Source organism: Sarcophilus harrisii, chromosome 2 (genome assembly GCF_902635505.1).
Source record: "Sarcophilus harrisii chromosome 2, mSarHar1.11, whole genome shotgun sequence".
Lineage (NCBI taxonomy): Eukaryota > Metazoa > Chordata > Mammalia > Dasyuromorphia > Dasyuridae > Sarcophilus > Sarcophilus harrisii.
In genome coordinates this window covers 153,539,897-153,559,896 of record NC_045427.1, presented here as the reverse complement: position 1 = coordinate 153,559,896, position 20,000 = coordinate 153,539,897, and the positions used below count along the sequence as shown (strand labels likewise).

At 35.2% G+C, this 20,000-nt stretch overlaps 2 protein-coding genes and 1 pseudogene across 2 annotated transcripts in view; 2 read left to right on the top strand and 1 right to left on the bottom strand.

Annotated features, from left to right (window-relative positions):
* PCSK2 (proprotein convertase subtilisin/kexin type 2) overlaps positions 1–11,566 on the top strand; it is a 295,645-nt gene extending 284,079 nt beyond the window's left edge. Inside the window, exon 12 of the mRNA XM_003758170.3 lies at positions 7,621–11,566. Within this exon, the coding sequence (XP_003758218.1) occupies positions 7,621–8,107 (487 nt within the window). The 3' untranslated portion in view covers positions 8,108–11,566. The remainder of the gene's footprint in view (positions 1–7,620) is intronic.
* On the top strand, positions 909–3,196 carry LOC116421457 (annotated as a pseudogene).
* A 3,462-nt stretch (positions 11,567–15,028) lies between the features above and the next one.
* Positions 15,029–20,000, bottom strand: part of BFSP1 (beaded filament structural protein 1) — a 58,472-nt gene continuing 53,500 nt past the window's right edge. Inside the window, exons 7-8 of the mRNA XM_003758169.4 lie at positions 18,429–18,514; positions 15,029–16,363 (exon numbers count right to left, since the gene is read on the bottom strand). Coding sequence (XP_003758217.1) covers positions 15,435–16,363; positions 18,429–18,514 — 1,015 coding nt within the window. The 3' untranslated portion in view covers positions 15,029–15,434. The remainder of the gene's footprint in view (positions 16,364–18,428; positions 18,515–20,000) is intronic.

The following is a 20,000-nucleotide window of genomic DNA, read 5'->3' as shown; positions in this document are numbered from 1 at the left end:
GCTTAAAACTCATCTCATAGGTTCTTTGTGAGAATCATATAAAAGGTCAATTTTTAGAGTCATTCTAAAATTCTCCTAACTGAATATTTCATTTCTGTTGAAGAAATCTAGAAGATTTGAGTTCTTAAAGAGTATTTGAACTCATCCACTTCTCCTTGGATCATTACCTGAATTCAAGCCACTAGTTGCCCCATATTTGGAGATTATCATCTTTCACCATGAATATTTTTAGGTTTTGCAGACTGTCTGGTTTATGGGGCTGCTACTGTTTCCTTGATACTTCATTCTTAAGGCCTTCACAGAATTCACCCACTCACTTCCAGTTAGCCAGAAGCTGGAAAGATCCCAGAAATTGGCCATATGTGGGAGCTGCCAGATCACAATAGCCTAAAAGGATCCCTCTCTTCTTGTGTGTGAACTTCCTTCCCACTTGTTTATCCAAGATGATGCTCAAATTGGCTGTCACCTCAACTAGCCTGAAAACTGGTGCAGTAGGAATTATTTCATTACCTTTTGTGATTTAAAAAAATTTTTAGGATTGGCCCTATCTTAAAGATGAGAAAGCTAAAGCAACCTGAGGCTCAGCGAACTATTCTACAGTAGTGGATGATTGAACCCTGATCTTGAAAGTAGCTGTCACAGAATGTGGGCGCACCCTCAATTCCTCCACAGTTGCCTCCTCCTCCTCCTCTCCATCTCCTCTTATTCCTCTTCTTTCTTCTCCTCCTCTTTCTCCTCCTTCTCTCCCTCTCTTCTTCTTCTTCCTCTTCTTTTTTCTTCTTCTCTTCCTCCTCCTCCTTCTCTCTCTTCTTCCTCTTCTTTTTTTCCCTCCTCTTTGTCCTTCTTCTTTTCCTCCTCCTCATCACCATCATCTTCTTCCTTCTCCTTCTCCTGCTTTTGCTGCTACTACTACTGCTTCAACCCCCATTTCATTGGAGACGTGTCTCTTTTATGAAGCAGCAGCTGAGGATACTCTCAGACTCGCCATGACCGAGGAAAACCCTAAGAAAGGAGGCAAGACTGAAAACAATCATCACATTAATTTGAAGGTGACAGGACAAGATGGGTCAGTGGTGCAGTTTAAGATTAAGAGAGACACAGACCACTTAGTAAACTAATGAAAGTCTATTGTGAACAAGAAGGTTTATCAATAAGGCAAATGAGATTCCGATTTGATGGACAACCAATCAATGAAACAGACACACTTGAACAAAAAGAAATGGAGGATGAAGATACAATTGATGTATTCCAGCAGCAGATAGGAGGCAATTACTAAAAAAAAAGAACCAGCAACTCTACTCCAAAACTGTGCTCCCAAGTAACACAATACATTCACAATTAGAAAACTAAGATTTGCTTCAGACACATCCTGACTACTACAGTATATTTTTCTCTCATCTTTGATTCTCTTCCCCCAAAACTTTACTGTACATAAAGAAACTGGTGTATGTGTGCAAACATAATGTGTATTTTTTAACTAAATGTTCCATGATATATTTTGATCAACATCAGATGGAGATGGGAAGGGGAAAAAACAAACTGGTTCTGTGAAAATATCCCATTTCTCCATTTGGGGCATTTCTCTCATAAAACTTTTATTTTTATATGTCAGTTAGATATTTGATTGCACTATTTAACAACAACCAAAAAAAACACAAAAAAAAATCTTTGCATACCCTGTTTGATTGGATAATCTCAATATTTTTCTTTTATCATTGTTAAACCAAGAATAATTTTATAGCAATATAAATTTCTTGTGCAATTTTTTGTAGCAATTTCTGTAGGGCAATCTCTGTATCTCGGTAGGAATAAATTACTATTAAAAATTAATCCTAGATAGTTTTCCCTTCAAGTCAAACATCTTGTTGTTTAAATAAACTTCTTTCTTAAAATTAAAAAAAGAAAGTAGATGTCCAGAGCAAGGCATTTGGATGTCCAGACACCTGGGCCTCCAGGAGTCAGAATCCATGCTGAGTTTTGCAGCCAGCTTGATTGCCTCCTCATTATTGTGAGAAGCAAGAACATTATTAGAAACCTAACCCAGCAACAGTCAAAATAAGATTTCATCAGACAGTGATACCTCATTTGGAGATAAATTTGATAGACAAAAGCTACATAGAAATAGTAATGAAAAATAAATCCACTCTCCTCAGGGTGGTAGCTGGGTGGCAACAGGGCAGTGGTCCTGGAGTCAGGAAAATCTTCAAATCCAGTCTCTGTTCTTACTAACTGTGTGACTCTGAGCATATAATTAATCCCTGTTAGTTACTTCAGCTATTAAATGGAAATAATAATAGCATCTACCTCCCAGGTTGTTGTGAGGACTACTTGCTATATCTCCAAAGCAAGTATCTATTCATAAAGGCTTTTTAAAAATTACATGTCCTGGAGTTTCCTGAATATTTTAAGTGAATTCAATGAGTACCCAACATGTGCAGAGCACACACTAGACTGTCCTAGCAATGCAGAGATTAGACAAGACAGACTCCTTGCCGTTGGGGAGATTACACTCTATAGAGCCCACTTTGCCTATTTTTCCAAGGTTATCTTTTTGCAAGCAATGAGCATTTCCATGGAAAGGCAGAATGGCCTAATTAATAGAGCATAGGCCTTTGGAGTCAGAAAACCTTGGTTTAAGTCATGGTTCTATCACTTACTAGCTGTGATTCCATCAACTGTATTTCTTTCAGCCTTGGTTTTTGGACCAAAGTTGAACCAGATCACCTCGGAGTCACCTGATCACTATGAAATCCAGAGTCTCTAACATCAAGACTTACGCCCATGTGCTACTAGTTGCATGGGACTTGCTGATTAACAAAGCGTTTTCACATATATTGTCTCACTTATTCCTTGCTGTGAGATAGGGAAGATATTATCATCTTTAATTTACAGATGAAGTTCAGAAAGATGATGGGACTTGGCCAAAGCAAATGAATATTGAAATCAAAGCTAGAACACACATCTTCTGCCTTCAAGTACAATACTATGCTACTGAGAACTGAGAAATATTACATTTTTAAAAATATCCAAAGCAACATCAATCTGGTCAGTACAGGGATCTCAGAACCATCTAGTCCAAAGCCCTCATTTTGCTAATAAGAATATTAAGGAGCAGAAGAGCAAAATAATTTGCCCAGGTTATTCAGGTAGTAAGTACCAGAGATAGTACTTGCGCTTTACTCTTTTTTATTAATATATTTATTTTTTTAAAGACATAGCTTTATGAATAATATTGGAAGAAAAAATCAGAACAAAAGGGAAAAACCAAGAGAGAGAGGAAAAAAACAGAAAAAATAAGTGAATATAACACGTGTTGACTTACATTCAATCTCCACAATTCTTTCTTACTCTGCCTTTGATTTCAGAGCTCATCTTCCTTTCACCATCTGCAAATGAGCTACAAAGGCACTAAATCTTCTGGACCAAGCTAGTCTCCACTCAGGAGTACCAATTGTTAAATTTTCATTCTGATCATTCACACTTAACATATTGGCAAAGACTATGTATTAGAGCTTGATTTATTGTTTATTGGTTATTTAGACTTTTAAAAGTGAAGAAGGAAATGTTAATAATACCAGTAAAACTTAAAAGCATGTCCTGATCCTTTTTTTTTCTTTTTTTTTTTTTTTTTTTTTTTTTTTTTTTTTTTTTTGGAGATTTACTAAACATTTATCAGCTCATATCCCGATTGAAAACAGAAATTGCCAAGTGTTTCTGTCAAGAGTGACCAGCCTCATACTAAAGAATTATGGCTCGCTGTGTGAAACTGATATCTCTGATCAAACTTGCCACATGCACTATGATCTTGAGTGGCAAGAGAGTATATTAACAATTATGAAGGCAGGACCAGATTGACTCATTTCAAAAGCAAAACAATATTCAGCTTCTCATTTTATCCATCTGAAGATCTTAGGCTCCCAAATGGAGACTGATGGGTAAAATGAACTCAGTTCTTTGAAACCTTAACCTGTATTAAAGATACAACAAACTTATAACTTTGCCTCAGCAAGTAGAATTTAGAAGACCAAAGTACAGGATGGGAGGACCAGGTTCTAAGTTGTTTGTCAAAATAGCAAAACACAGACTACTCATTCTCTACCTCCATTCAATAAAGAAATACCAATCTTCCCCAGCCTTCCCTGGATCTTCCTTTTTGGTCCATCCTTTTCAAGCAGGCCTCCTCATCAAAGAGGTTAGCTTGTCCCAAAAAGGACAATGAACTACTGCTTCCTTTCCTTCTCAACACTACATATGTAGAAATCTTGTAAAGTCTTCTCTGTTGAAACAGAAAAAAACTTGAGACCCCAAAATCTAGTCAATCTGAACAATATAACCTCCAAGCTCTATGGATGGATCTCTCTGCCAAGAAACTTAAATAACCAGTTCTTGAGTCTCATTCAATAAAATTTGTTTTAATGGAATTTTGCATAATTTTCAAAATAAGAAGGCTAAAAGTCCTATTTGCCCAGTGTAACAGTGGCCCCAAGTGCTAAAATTGCTAGTTAAGGTTTTGACTGAAAGTAGTCAATTTTTTTTTATTTTAATTCTTATGTGATGCTTCTGCTGTGTACTTTAACATTCTTGCAGGAAACACATGTCACTAGTAGGAGTCAAAATAGGCATCAGCTCATGGTCTACTGAGACAAATTTAAAGGTCCTAAATTCACAATGATTCTACTCTTGAAAATGTAGTTATGAAACATATGGATGGTTCACAATTGTACCCCCAGTTAGAAAGAGAAAACTCCAAAACAATGGAATCAGGATATGGGAGGGGTCAGAGATTGGGATCCCACCCCTGATCTAGAAAAGCTAATTCTCTTATGTGCCTTTCAGAGCTGTCTAGCATCCTCATGTAAGCAAAGGCCTGTGAAGAGATGTAAAGAACAAGGTTAGCCACAGACATTTTTGAGAAATAAGAATTGAGCATAGTTCCAAACTACTCTCCAAAATGGTTGGATTCGTTCACAACTCCACCAACAATGCATCAATGTCCCAGTTTTCCCGCATCCCCTCCAACAATCATCATTATTTTTTCCTGTCATCTTAGCCAATCTGACAGGTGTGTAGTGGTATCTTAGAGTTGTCTTAATTTGCATTTCTCTGATTAATAATGACTTGGAGCATCTTTTCATATGACTAGAAATAGTTTCAATTTCTTCATCTGAGAATTGTCTGTTCATATCCTTTGACCATTTTTCAATTGGAGAATGGCTTGATTTTTTATAAATTAGAGTTAATTCTCTATATATTTTGGAAATGAGGCCTTTATCAGAACCTTTGACTGTAAAAATATTTTCCCAGTTTATTGCTTCCCTTCTAATCTTGTCTGCATTAGTTTTGTTTGTACAAAAACTTTTCAGTTTGGTATAATCGAAATTTTCTATTTTGTGATCAGTAATGATCTCTAGTTCTGCTTTGGTCATAAAGACCTTCCCCTTCCACAGGTCTGAGAGGTAAACTATCCTGTGTTCCTCTAATTTATTAATAATTTCATTCTTTATGCCTAGGTCATGAACCCATTTTGACCTTATCTTGGTGTACGGTGTTAAGTATGGATCAATGCCTAGTTTCTGCCATATTAGTTTCCAATTTTCCCAGCAATTTTTATCAAAGGGGGAGGGGGTGGGGGGTAAGAGGTGAAAAATTAGAACAAGAGGTTTGGCAATTGTTAATGCTGTAAAGTTACCCATGCATATATCCTGTAAATAAAAGGCTATTAAATTAAAAAAAAAGAGAAATAAGAATTGATCAGCCAGATTCAGTCCTTAACAAAATATAAGGACATGCTTAGAAATAAGTGTTAGTCACACCTAAATGAAATAAGCCAGTGAAAAATGGATAAAGACCATCACTTTTTCTCTGTGTGTGTGTGTCTTTCCTTCAGTGCTTCCAGAAACCTGAGCAAACACCCATGATTAAATATACATACACATAATTTTTCCTCGATATGATCCTTTACCTTTTCCCTCTCAAAGTCTTTCTTGGAGACTAGTGTTTGAGAAGAAAAATTACAGATCTCACCTCTTGACTGCCATGGAAACCTTCCCATCTCCTTTCTCTCCATGGTTCCTTTTTCTTCTCTCTTTCCTGCTCTAGCCAAAAAGTCCTACTCTTCCATTCGTTTCCTCTCTTCCCAACTTAAGAAGAAATACAACTCCCTGGGAATTTTAGTGACTTAGATGCCCTTCCAAAGCAGACAGTCCACAACTTATCAAAAAAAAAAAAAAAAAAAAAAAAACAGTTAACACCTAAATTTCCACATAATTTCTCTATTGTTGGAATCTCTCCCTTTTCATGGGTGACTCCTTGAATCTGGAATTCCTTGAAAGTCCGTGGCCTTCTGTTTCTAGTATCCGCCTTATGATGTTGCCAGTTAGTGACAACAGCTGAGGTTTCAAAGAACAAAAATACCTATGTAAATGGCGCAAAGGAGAAAGTGCTGAACTTGCTGTCAGGAGTATTAGTAGTAGCATTGGTGATAGTATTAATAGCAACGTTTTCACATACCATGTGGCTAATTGCCATTCATTGTTTACATAATTCAGATGCCAGATTAATTTTGTTTTGCATTTAAGCAATGGTAACACTAAGCTGTTCATATATGTCTTCTTCTGTTCCCCACATGATCTTTTGCAACTTTCAAAAAAAAATAGAATGAACATTGCTTTTAAAGACCTAAGGAAACAGTAAGATTAAGCAATATAGCAAGCAACGGAATAAAATCTGATACATGAATTACTAGATTCAGAAAAATGTGCTTTAGATTGAATGGGAGTAATGGGAACCTTGCAAGATATAAAAAGATTTGTTTCATTTTATTTTATGTAATTTAAAGACAATTGAGATATAAAAAAGAAGTGTGTGTGTGTGTGTGTGTGTGTGTATGTGTGTGTGTGTGTGTGTGTGTTTAATTGAATTAATCATCTGGACCCTACAGCCTTCAGAATATTCAGTACCACAAATGAATGGAATGAATGTAAGTTAATTAACTGAAATGACTTTTTTAATCAAGTTTATTGGTTTATTCCATTGCTGTGGCCTAAAATAAGAATAGTAATCCTTAGATCAGATGTGGGCTAGGAAATGAAGGGAATGATCTAAAGGCAGTAACAGTGAAAAGAACACTGCACTTAAATAAGACAGGAAAGACAAGAGCTTAAATTTCCCCTCTGACATTTGCCATGGATAAATCAATCACTCTAAGTTAGTTTCCCCATCTGTAAAGTATGTAAAATAGGGAAAATGTAAAAATAGGGAAAAAATAATATCTGCAATATCTATTTCACAATGTTGTCCTGAGTAATAAAGGAGTTAATGTTTATACACCTTTTATGAACCTAGTGCTATGTAAAAATCACCTATTATTGAATTGTTTTTAGAATAAAGGCACCCTTCAAATGGTCTCTGTCCAACTAATAATAGCTAAGTCTAGCAATTCTAAAAGTTGCATAACTTTTTAGAAAAGTCATTTTAAAAGAAATAACTCATGAGGAGGACTCAATATCCTATTTTTTATTTCTATTTGCCCAATATTATATTTCATTAATGTATTTTATATACATTTAAATATCATATATACATATATTTTATATATTTTATTGTCATTTTCACTCTCAGGAAAATACCATCCAACAACAAGTTGGTTCTGACGCTCACAACTGATGCTTGTGAGGGAAAGGATAACTTTGTCCGCTACCTTGAACATGTTCAAGCTGTCATCACAGTGAATGCAACAAGGAGAGGAGACTTAAATATCAACATGACCTCTCCAATGGGTACCAAATCCATTTTGCTGAGCCGGCGCCCAAGAGATGATGACTCTAAGGTGGGTTTTGACAAATGGCCTTTCATGACCACTCACACTTGGGGGGAAGACGCCAGAGGGACATGGATTCTGGAAATTGGGTTTGTTGGGAACGCACCACAGAGGGGAGTGCTGAAGGAATGGACATTGATGCTGCACGGAACACAAAGTGCCCCCTACATAGACCAAGTAGTGAAAGATTACCAGTCCAAGCTGGCGATGTCCAAGAAGGAAGAACTGGAGGAAGAATTAGATGAAGCTGTGGAGAGAAGTCTTAAGAGCATACTGAGCAAAAACTAATGCTGCATGTCTGTTTTTCCTTCATTCCCTCCTTTCCCATAACTTTGAGCATCTTTCTACTCTTAGTCCTTCCGTTAGACCTGTAGCAGATACTGTCACTGCCCAAAAAACAATCACATTCCCTTGATTTTATTTTATACATTCTGTCAATGATTATTTTCCTTAAAATGGAACCATTCTTTTTTTTTTTAACTCTAGGCCTCAAATATATTGTTCCCTACCAACTCCTGTGTACAGTTTGTGACTATGAATTATTTTGTGTCCTTCAAATAGGTGATATCTTGCAAACAAAACTGTGACAGTTTTTCCCTTCATATTTTCTGTGGCAAATGTTAAGAAGAGAAAGGAGTAATTTGAAAGAATGCATTTTGTGGCATCAAGTATATTTTTCTGTGGTCTCGACAGAGAAAGTATCTCTTGAAAGAAAAAAATAATAATAGGTTAGAAGGTGATATTTGCCTCTAAAACTGAAGGAGTTGCTAGAAACCCACCTGTCTGTGGGTTCTTTGAAAAGACTCAATTATCTGGGTTAGTCTCTTCAGTGGATGAAGGTGGTGTACTTTACAGGTCCCATTCAGAGAAAGGTATTATAAAAAAAAGGTGAGGAGATTCAAGAAGCACAAATTGGGGTGGGGGAAGATAAGGAAGGGGTGGGAGGGGAGGTTCAATCATCAGCACTAAAGTTACCACACTCTAACCAAGCAGCATGTTGGATTGGAAACAGCTTCTGGGCTGTTGTGTCATCAGCTATCACTCTTAGCTACAGTGACTCCTGAAGCCTGCTAGAGCAGCACAAATTATCCCCATTTTGTATGGTGTTCATCTACCCCTGTTTTCTGGGGTTAATAACATGGTTGTCAACAATTTGCAGTTGGTGAATGTGGCAGGCAAGATTATAGTTGACATCCAATTATAGATGTTGCAAAAGCCTCTTTTTTAAAAATAAAGATTGGTTCATAATAAAGATTGGGGGGGAGGGAGAAGAAGGGGAAGAAGCATTTGTTGTTATTGTAATAATATTTTTTGGTTTTCTTATTTCCAAAAGACCAAAAAGGGAAGATCTGTAGGATCTCTTTGGGGTATCTTTAAAACTCCCTGTTGAAATGCATATGAATTGTGGATGCAATGTGGCTTGTTTGAAGATGTTGGCCTATATTATTTTCCCTGCACTGATCCTCTTTTCCAAACCCCTCAAAAGGGCTAAAAAGGAGGTTCAGAGTTTTGACGAAGAGATCATTATGGATTCAAATAAATGTATATGCAAAGCATCTTGTTGCCTAGTTACCATCTTGGTAACCAGATAATAATTAAGTAGACCCATATTCATTGGCCTGAAGCAATATATCTAAAATAAAATTAAAAGTTATAAGATTCATATCATTTACTTTAGAAAATCATCATCATTTTATTCTCAAATAATCATTTCTTCTAAGTTTCTTTCCATCAATTTTCTTTGCAAAGCTCTTGTTCCCATCAACTTCTCTATTCACTCTCAAGAGTTAATATTAATGTTTCCTTTTCTCTTGGACACTTTTCCCTTATTATAAGGTTTTCAATTCAATTTGATATAGCCAATATTTATCAAGGGCTAATCTTGTGCAAAACATTCTTCTAGGCACTTCAAAAGAGATATATAGATGAGTATAAAAATCACCATCTGATACTCATGATGTCATCCACCTTCCTAGATGACCAAATACAGTCTAGTTTGACAGGTATTATAAAGTGATGATGCAAATAACAAGCCAGGATGCAATAAATGGTGCAGAACATCAGACAAACAAGATCTCACCCACCTGGGCAAATGAGAAAAGGCTTTTGGAAGGAGTGTAGCATCTAAATGCATCCTTGAAGAAGAGCTTTCAAGTTCTCAACAGGCAGAGATTGAAAAGAAAATGAAGGGGAAACAACATAAGCAAAAATATAAAAATGGGAAAGTATATTTAAGGAATCTTGATATCTAGCTGAGTCTTGGACTCTAGAGCCTAAAAGGCCATATTTCCTCGAGAAAATGAGGCCTCCAGAGTTGTTCACTTTAAAAGGTGGTGCCTTAGAAAGGAAGGGTTTGAAAAGTCCAAGTAAAAAGTGATACAGTCACAATCCATTGTCATTTTCTCTTTTTTTTCCCAAGTTGGAATGAGCTGAAAATAGTTCATTTTAATTTCACACCATCTACCTTTATGTTTAGTGTGCTTGTGGGCCTTTTTTGGATATGAGTCTGAGGGGGGTTTTTTGTTTACCACCTATTTCATATGATTTTTTTAAATAGTTAAACTTAAAATAGCAAATACTACCAGTCAAATACATTTCATAATGATGGTCTGAAAAATAAACCAAAGGATAATTTGTGTGCATACTTGTCTAAGTGCACACAGAAACATATACATATGTAAGATATAGACACGTATATACATAAATACACTTGTATATATGTATATACACACACATGGAACTAATGTGTGTGTACCTACTAAAGAAACAGAGCTCATATCCATCCATAAAAGAAATTTTCAAAAAGAATAAGAGATCATGATTGGTCAGAGTTTAGACGAAAGCATACATTGATCCTCATCGCATCCTGTAATTTTGCAAAACTCTGTATAAACATCAAATGTCATATAGGAACAAAATTACAAAACGGCTGTTCATATTTTCACAATTATGTCATTAGCAATGAACATAATTAGCTTCTTAACAGAAATTGTAAGTTTTGATATGAGAATATGGTATGTAAATTATACATATATATATTACATATATATATATATATATAGCATTCTATAAATATATATAAATCCTTGGTTCTCTACTTCATTTTTCACACCAGTATTAACAATGAAAAGCATCCAATTAGTGTAACTTTTTATGATGGCACTGCTGCAAAATAAAGTTAATTTATAGTCATTTATAAAAAATAAAGATGAATATAAGCAAATGATGATTTAAGACAGGCTGCCTTTGTTTAAATATCAATCCTTGTGATGATGTTTTATAAGTAAAATGAAGAAATTATGCTGTAAACTAGGAAGCTCAATAAAAAAAATTACTTACCAGAAATTATGTGGGCTGTGCTATATATTCAGCAAAACTATTTGCTATCAATCCACAAGCAGTATTTCTAAGCCATAACATTAGTAATGTTATCTTGGCTACACTACACATTGGTCACAAATGGGACACTTGGAAAAAAATATTCCCTCATTAAATACTACAGTAAAACCTCACTATTTGAACAAATTCGCATTAAAACCAATCTGAATTAAGAGAAATTCTGAACTGTGAACAATTTTCCCTCAAAGTACTGTTTTATTATTTTCAGTTACATATAGTGGCTAAAGTGAGGCAGCAAAATGTTGCCCAAGAAGGGTCTTTAGAGGAGAAGCTTTAATAGTTACATTTATTGGTAATAAACTTCCCAATCTCAATGAAATTAATGCTTCCAGAAAGTTTGGACATCCTCCCCAACCTCCAGATTCTTCTTAAAGTAGTAATTTATTCAGCAAACCCTTCTTTCACAAAGAGAAATGTATACTTCATGCCTTTTCAGTTTATTATAAATGTTGAATAAGGTAAATATTACCCAATCCTTTGCAAATTATTACAAATTTTGGATTTGAAGTGTCTGAATTAATAAACACTTATTTAGAGAAAGTGTTTGGAGGCTCAGGGTTTCATGGAATAGAAATCTCTGGGTTTCAAATAGCAAACCATGTGATTTGTATTAACATGAGGCCCCAGTGTTCAGCATACCCTTTTGATCTTCATTGAAGGCAGATCAGACTCATGGAAAGAAATGAACCAGGTTAGAAAAGAAAATGATTTTGTTTTGAAGGGTCCTATTGGATATTTCTGACTTAAAAGGTTTTGGTGTCCCTTCCCCCCACTACTACTGCCACAAAGCCTCCTTTGCCTGGAGCATATTTCCAGGAATAATCAATGCTTGGGTCACAATAAATAAGGCCATCTATAGATTTCTTGTAGAATTTAAAAGTTGAGACTAAGCATCCACCAGCTTTACTGCATAGACATCAGGGAATAGACCTCCAGCTTTGTAGTAACTGGGTTAGCCAAATCTGGGACATTGTAGACACATAATAAATACTTGTTGACTGACAGATACTTAATATTATTCAACAGAATCATCCACAAATATGTTTTCTCACTGCATATTTTGGTATAGATGTTACTTGGAGAATTGGCTACAAGTCAAAATAGTAATATGGGGCTGGGAATTGGGGGATAGGGGGGAGAGATCCATCATAAAGTTTGGCCAGCATTCCCCTCAGTGGTCCTTCCGAGGGATGGAGAAGGAAGAAGAGATAAAGGTAGTGAAAACAATCATCAGGCTTTTAAACCCCAGTCCTACCTCCTTTCAAGAACATGGACAGGGAAACTATTGGGGGAGAGCTGAGTCTGGCTTCATTCAGCATTCAACTCAAATACTAAGCTTCTAAAACCTTATAAATCATTTCAATGTGTGGTCTAAGAACCCCTGGAAATCTCCCATATCAAGTGTCAAACATGTCTCCTGTATGCAGCAATATTCCCAAATGAGGCAAGGATCAGATTAAAATGTAATTGAGAAATATTTAACAAAACAAATGAAAATACAATAGAACATAGATAATGTTAATACAAGAATTTTTTTTTCTAAATTGATATGCAGCCCATAGGGATTCTTATATACTGTTTAGTGGCCCTGTTTCTATTTGATTTTGGTTCTATTCCATTTCAGGGTATCTATGAAGTCAAAACTATTTTTACAATACTAGTAAAATGGTTTAATTTCTAACATGGTAAATATAAATATTTATAACTCATTAAAACATTTAAGATGTTCTCAATAATTGTTAAATGTCAAAGGATCCCGATAGACCAAAAAGTCTGCACTATTGATTTAACCTATTCTTCTCCTTTAATTGATAAGTTTTTTTAAAGTGGAAAAAAGAGAAGCAGTGTGGAAAAAAACAGGACTAAAATACTGGTCTCCTAACACCCATGAAATAAAAGAAAAAGTGTCTTAATGTGAGCCTGCTAATGTAAAGGTTGTTTAAAAAAATTTAAAAACTAGGAGCAGCTTGATGGTGCAGTGGATAGAGCATCCATTGGCCTTGAAGTCAAAAGAACCTGAGTTTAAATGTGACCTCAACCACTTAACACTTATCATATCTGTGACCCTGGACAAAAAAATTTAAAAAATAAATAAAAGATTGGTGAGTCTGCCTTGATTCATCCTAAATTCATTTGGTTCAGCTAGATGGAACCAGAGGACCTGAGTTCAAATTCAGCCTCAGGCATTTAATACTTCCTAGCTGTGTGATCCTGGGCAAGTCACTTAATCCCAATTGTTTTGCTAAACAAACCTATCCAAAATGAAGGTAATTTGTTAATACAAAATACAGTATAGATATATTTCACCCTAAGGCAAACCTAGAGCAAGAAATTAAAGCATATTCATTCAACATAAAAATAGTCTTACTTTCCAAAAACATACTCCCTTATTTTCCTTAAGAATGTCAGTCCACACAGCACTGCTGGCACTGAAAATCCTTTTAATGAAAAAGAATGGATTACTTTTCCCCTGGTACTTCAGCTGCAGCAAAGTAATTCTGTGCCTTCTAATGATTTCTTTGCTGATCATACGTCATAGATAGAAGGATTCTGGGCTTCTGTTTGGGCTCCCAGAAACATTTTCCATCACTCTGACATAGGCTATTAGATTATAAATATTTCACTACTGTGTAAATGAGTGGGTTAATTACTCCTCCCTTCAAACGACTTTTTTTTTAATTTTCTGATATCAAAATCCCAAATGAATTTAGAACAAGATTTTTTTTAAATCCCACAGAGAAAATTAATTTCAGTTAGCATTCTTTCTGTTGTACATGATAGTGAAACAATAGAATGTAACTTATGACCTTGTCAGTTCCTTTAGCTAAATGCAATTGTCTTGTCAGCTGCTAATTATTTTTAGCTAAAGTAATAATCCATATAAGAACATTTACTCAGTATTATTATACATTCTGGATTTTTTAAGGGAAGCTTGCAAATGTTAATAGTGAAGAGTTGATTTCACACTGTGAATATAAAAATGGAACCTTAGAACAAAACATGGAACTGTAGAACAATCAGAAATGACAGGTGCATGTATTTAAAGCCAGAAGGGAGCCTGCTCCCTTCTAGCCTGAACCCCTCATTCTAAGAAAACTGAGGCCCTAAAAGATTAAGTTGCTTGACAAAACCATTAATGATTCTGAGAAATTTGCCTTGCTTTTTCATAAAGTCCTGCTTTGTCCTCTACATTTTTATTTAATTCAAATTCAATTCAGGCATTTATTAAGCACCTGCTACATGCATAGAACTGAGAGATGTTTGAGGAAGCAAAGAAAAAACATCAGTCTCTTCCTTCACAGAGCTTACATTAGTGAGATGGGGCTTGTTATTCAGTCATGTCTGACTCTTCATAACCTCTTTTAGGGTTTTCCTGGCTAATAAAGTCTTAGAGTTGTTTGCTATTACTTCTCCATCTCCTTTGACACATGAGGGAACAGTTAAATGACTTGACCAAGGTCACACAGCTAAAAACAGATTTGGACTCAAGAAAATGAGTCTAACTGGTTCCAGGTCCAGCACTCTATGCACTATAGCACCAACCCAGCAGACCCCAGCTTACATTCATCCTGCTATAAATAAGCAGTTATATGGGGTACACAGTGCATTGAGAATGTTTGAGTTATTTATCCTCTGGGTTTAATTAATTTATAAGTGAGAAATTTCCAAATATGTTATGAAAATATGATGAAGCCATTTTCCAGTGTCTCAAAAGCCTCCCAACAAAATGGCCAATTCACATAATGATCAGTTGAAGGCTTGTAAATCTTAATTTCATGTTTAAATGAAAACACATCTACCACAAATACATTCTGGAGGTTATAATGCTTTTATTGAATGCAAAAGAGCCAAATGATGAAAGCTAACATTTTTTTCAATCTGGAAACCAGACAATGATAATTCCTGAAATATAATACTTGAAACAATAATGCTAAAGAGGACAGTAACTTCGCTGAATAGATGTAAAAATATTTATGTCCCATTTCTTGTAAGTATGGAAAATTTATATTCACCAAGGCCACTATAAATTGCTAAGGCAATTACTCAAAGAAAGAGAACATTTTAATTTTAGGATTAAAGCTCCTTTAGGGACTAGAGATGTATCAGCTGTCATCTTGCACAAAATAGAAAAGTCATTACTTCATCATTCACTCTAAAATAAATTATTTCACTCAAAAATTTTTTGAACATATTTTCTACTTTAAGTTTGAGCCATTTATGAGCTTTTGTCTCCTGGCTTCTTCCTGTTTGTCTTTTCTATCATCGTTTCTACAATCACTGCTGTTTCTTCATAAGTCTGAATTCGGTCAGTAGAAAATTTTTCAATGGATTCTACCACCTCTACCTTCTCATAGGTCATGGAACTATGGGGACCTTTCTCCAATAGCCCTTTATCTGCTGCCTCAGGAGTCTTATCTTTCCTGATTTTCTGTGAATGGTCTGCAGAATATCCATTTGGATCATGTATGACTCCTGGACAGGGCTTCACATCCCCCTTCTCCTTGAGAATGTCATCAGTTTTTTCCTCTACCTTCCTCTGATCTTTGTTTTTGCTTTCATTCTTTCCATCTCCAGAATGTTCTTGATTTTTGCATTCATCTTCATGCTCTTCTGGTTCTTCAGATCCATTTGGGAATGGGGGTTCAGGAAGCCCAGGTGTTGGCTCCAGGTCATCACCATCACCTATCTGATCAATAGAAACAACAATCCCACTTTTTGCTGGGATGGATGAAGAACAAAAGTCAGGATCCACATAGCTGGCATCCCCTGTAACAAGCACATGGCGCCCTTTAGTGTAGAGATCAGAGTGAGGCTCAGCATCTTTGTCTCTTCTTACTTTCTCTTTAATAATATTACACATTTTGCCAAAGGCTTTGCTTATTTGTGCACCATCCGGCTCGTCCTCTGGGCCTACTTCTGGTCTTAGGGTCCCTAGTTCTTCATGGCTCACTTCCAGCTTGGATTGGAGCTCATCTTGAAGTTGCACTTGGTCTTTGCCTCCCATGTACTTTTTGACTGGCTGGTCCTCTAACACTTCATCTGATTTGTCTTTAGTTGTAATCTCCTTTTTTCTTGAAGCTTTCTTTGGTAAACCTTTTTGTCTTGGCTTTACTGTTGTAATATCCTGTACAGCCCGAGTGATATCTTTAGGGGAAAAAAAAGTCACTTTCAGTTTGAATGTCAAAACAAAATAAAAATATGTTCCATTTTAAAATAAACTAAAAAAAATATTTCTGGGACAAAAATTAAGGAAATAAATAGCTTACTATGTTTTCCTAGGATCTAATATTAAGGGATATCTTAGTGATACCTACTCAAGGAGTTCTTCATCTAGAGTCCATGAACTTTTTCAAACATTTTTATAACTATATTTCAGTATAATTTCTTTCTTTTGTAATCCTATGTATTCTATTTTATGCATTTAAAAACATTCTGAGAAGTTATCAGACAGCCACTGGAATCCATGATACAAAAAAGGTTCAGAATCCCTGATCTAATCCAACTCTTCATTTTACAGATGGAAAACTGAGATCCAGGGAAGTAAAATGATTTAACCCCAAATTTCACTACTAGTGATTAGTAAAATTAGAGTATGAATCCAGATCCTCTGATTTCAATGCTATGAAATTATAATGTTGGAAAGGATAGTAAGGATACATTGTCTTTAGCATATATTTTAAAGTATAGCATATTTTTCTAATTAGAAAATTTGTCAATTTTGTTATCAAAACTTTAGGCCTTATTGATTTGTATATGTAACATTGCATTAATGTAAATATTTATTTTAAATATTAGTAAAAACAAGAAGACATACTAAAAAAGTTATATTTCTGCATTGTCCATAGAATTGATATTTTTTTTAGTTAGGATTATACTTTAGGTAAATGGGTAATTTCTTTGGGAGCAAAGTGCTTATTTACTTTTTGAAGGTATATGAACTCAGGCACAAGGGTACCATTTAGAAAATTACATAGATTGTCTTCAGTCTCAAAAACAGTGCTATTGGCAATGTTGCTATACATTTCTGCAAGCAGAATTAAAAAGTCCAAGGAATCAAAAATAATATTTCACTGAGTTGGATATAAGGACATTATGCTACTTTACAACTATAACTTCTCCTTTTCCATTAGGGAGTTGAAGTTTCATCACCTGGTACAATTGGTAACATGCTTCCACCTATAAGATAGATCTGTAAGATAACCTAATGAGAGGGGATTATGGCTTCTATGAGACCTAAATCAATTTCCACAGTGACTACATCTTCTCCCTTGAGATGCTGCTCAAAGTTAATCTCTGTTATTAATTTGCTGCATCTCATCTAATTAAAAGTTGTTTTTTCCCCACCATTCCTTTTTTTAGCATGCCTTTAAAAAAGGTGGGAAGTAGGGCAGGGAAGGAAACTCTAAAATTATATTAAATAGGAAGAAAGTTATAGTAACCAGTGAAGTTGCTGCCATTTCATTCCAAACAATCATATGATTTCTAGAGACCCAAAGCCTTCAGAACTCACTGCAGCTTTCATTGAAAAACACTGAAAGAAAAGCCCTACTGTAAGATATTATCAACATTACCATTTCTCTTTCCTTCTAAAATACTCTATTCATTCAAACCCTAGGTGGTTTGATTTCTGATTGTGCATCCATATTCTGCACAGAACTATTTTGGTTTATGTCTGTAGTGTTTTAAGTAAAATGTCCAATTATTTAGTGTTACAGACATCCTCATTACTGCCATTCTAAGCAGATTCATCACTGAAAAGCATCACCAAGAAGCAAAATAATGTCATTTCACCCTTATGGTAAGCTCCATTAAATCATACCAATAAAACAAAATTGTCTTTTGTGAGATAGGCCAGGTTTGCAAGCAAATCCTATTTCTATTTTATTTTGAAATAAGATAATACGCTGCAACTATATATTTCCCTTAGCATCTTAAATTAAATGGTTCTTGGTATAATCTGCCTCTCATTCAGAACAACATCTGGGCCCTTCTCAGTATAGATTACAGTCATTTATTTAGCACCCACTGCGTACTGGATGTGAAAGAGAAAAGCAATACTCATATCTAACATATTCCTTTAGTGATAAAGGAATTTTTTTAAGAAGGAATGAAAAGACATGCAGATAGAGGAATGAAACAAGCTTTCTCTTCACTTCTCTAAAGATGAAAGCTTTTGGTTTTGATGGAGAGGAAGGCAGAGGAGTATTACCTTTTCTGCTGGAAGGGAGATTGTAAGAAGCTTGGTAGCTCTGAGTAAAAAGTGTGATCGGTGTTCCCACAATAGCAGAATTAAGCCTAACAAAGACAAATAGAAGGAATTTTATTTCTTCAATTAGTAATAATAAAAAATATTGACTGTTTAAGCAAAATAATGATGGTTTATACATAAAATTGATCATATTACTGGTAATTTCAAATAGATATTTGATTTAATATGAATTATTATAATATATATGTAATTATACCAAGATAACAATCCATCTATTTTACATATATTCTCTATATATAATTTAGTAGGTAAAATTTAGAAAGTTATCTGAAACTGAGTGAGATGAAAAGATATGCCTGGACTGTCAATGTGAAAACTAACATTTAAGCATATTGGTCCGCAGGACCAATGTCAAAGGAGAGAACAGGACATATGTAAAAAATGTTGTGAGGGTAAAAAATGTTGTGAGGGTAGAAATGTTATGACAACTGATTGAATAGTGAGGTGACAGAGGGTAAAAAATTAAGGAAACTCTTGTAAATAAGAAACAGAAAGACAGGAAAAGGCAGTCAAAAAGTTGAGGTCCAGTATCAGGCTTGCCTAGTTAAGCGCATGATCCTCCACTGCCATACCTGCCATGAGTACAGATCTCTTTTCCCCCCATGGGAATCCAAGGGAGAAATGCACTAGATAAGGGTCCCCAAAGACGTAAAGTTATGGAAAAGGGTTTACTTTTCAAGATAAGAGTCTGCCCCACACCTCTACTCTCAGTCACTCATCAGCAAAAGGTCATTCCAATCAGTGAAAAAGATCCATGAAGTAGACAAAATTATCAGCTCTTCTGATCCATTTCCCATTATATATTCATGTTCTACTATATCAAGTAGCCATTGTTTGTATCTCTCTATTAGGTATTATACTTTCTGAATATTAAGAAGTTATAAACATTCAGGTTTAGACATAAAAGTTAATCGTAAGCTGTATTTTAAAAGACAATAGAAATTTCCTAATAAGAGGATCCTAATATCATAATTATTAACAACGTGTATGACCTCTTAACATGGGGATTGTGTGGGCATTTAATAACAGATGAAGATTCAATCAGAGCAATAGTTTTGGACAAAGGTCACCCAGAAAACTATGTGACTAGACTGAGGAAGTAGTTTACTGCTGTTAACAAGATTGAACCCTCCTTATTTAAAGCTGATATCTCCCTTTAAATGTAATAACTCTTGCCGCATCTTATGGACCCTCAGATATGGCATAAAGCTTGTCATGCAAGGGATGCAATGTTCCCTCCATCTTTCAAAAACAAATGAGGATTGGGGAATACATATTACAGCAAGGAGGACAATGATAAAAAAAAAAAATGCCCAGCTAAACCAGCAGTAGTGGAATATAGGAAAAATATTCGCAAGCTTTCTTATTTTATATTCTTGGGACTAGGTCAGAGAATACATCTCTGGGGAGACAAAGCAACAATCTAGTCATATCACACACACACACACACACACACACACTTTCTGTATCTCTCTATAGTCTCTCTCTCTCTCTCCTTCTCTTTTACTCTTT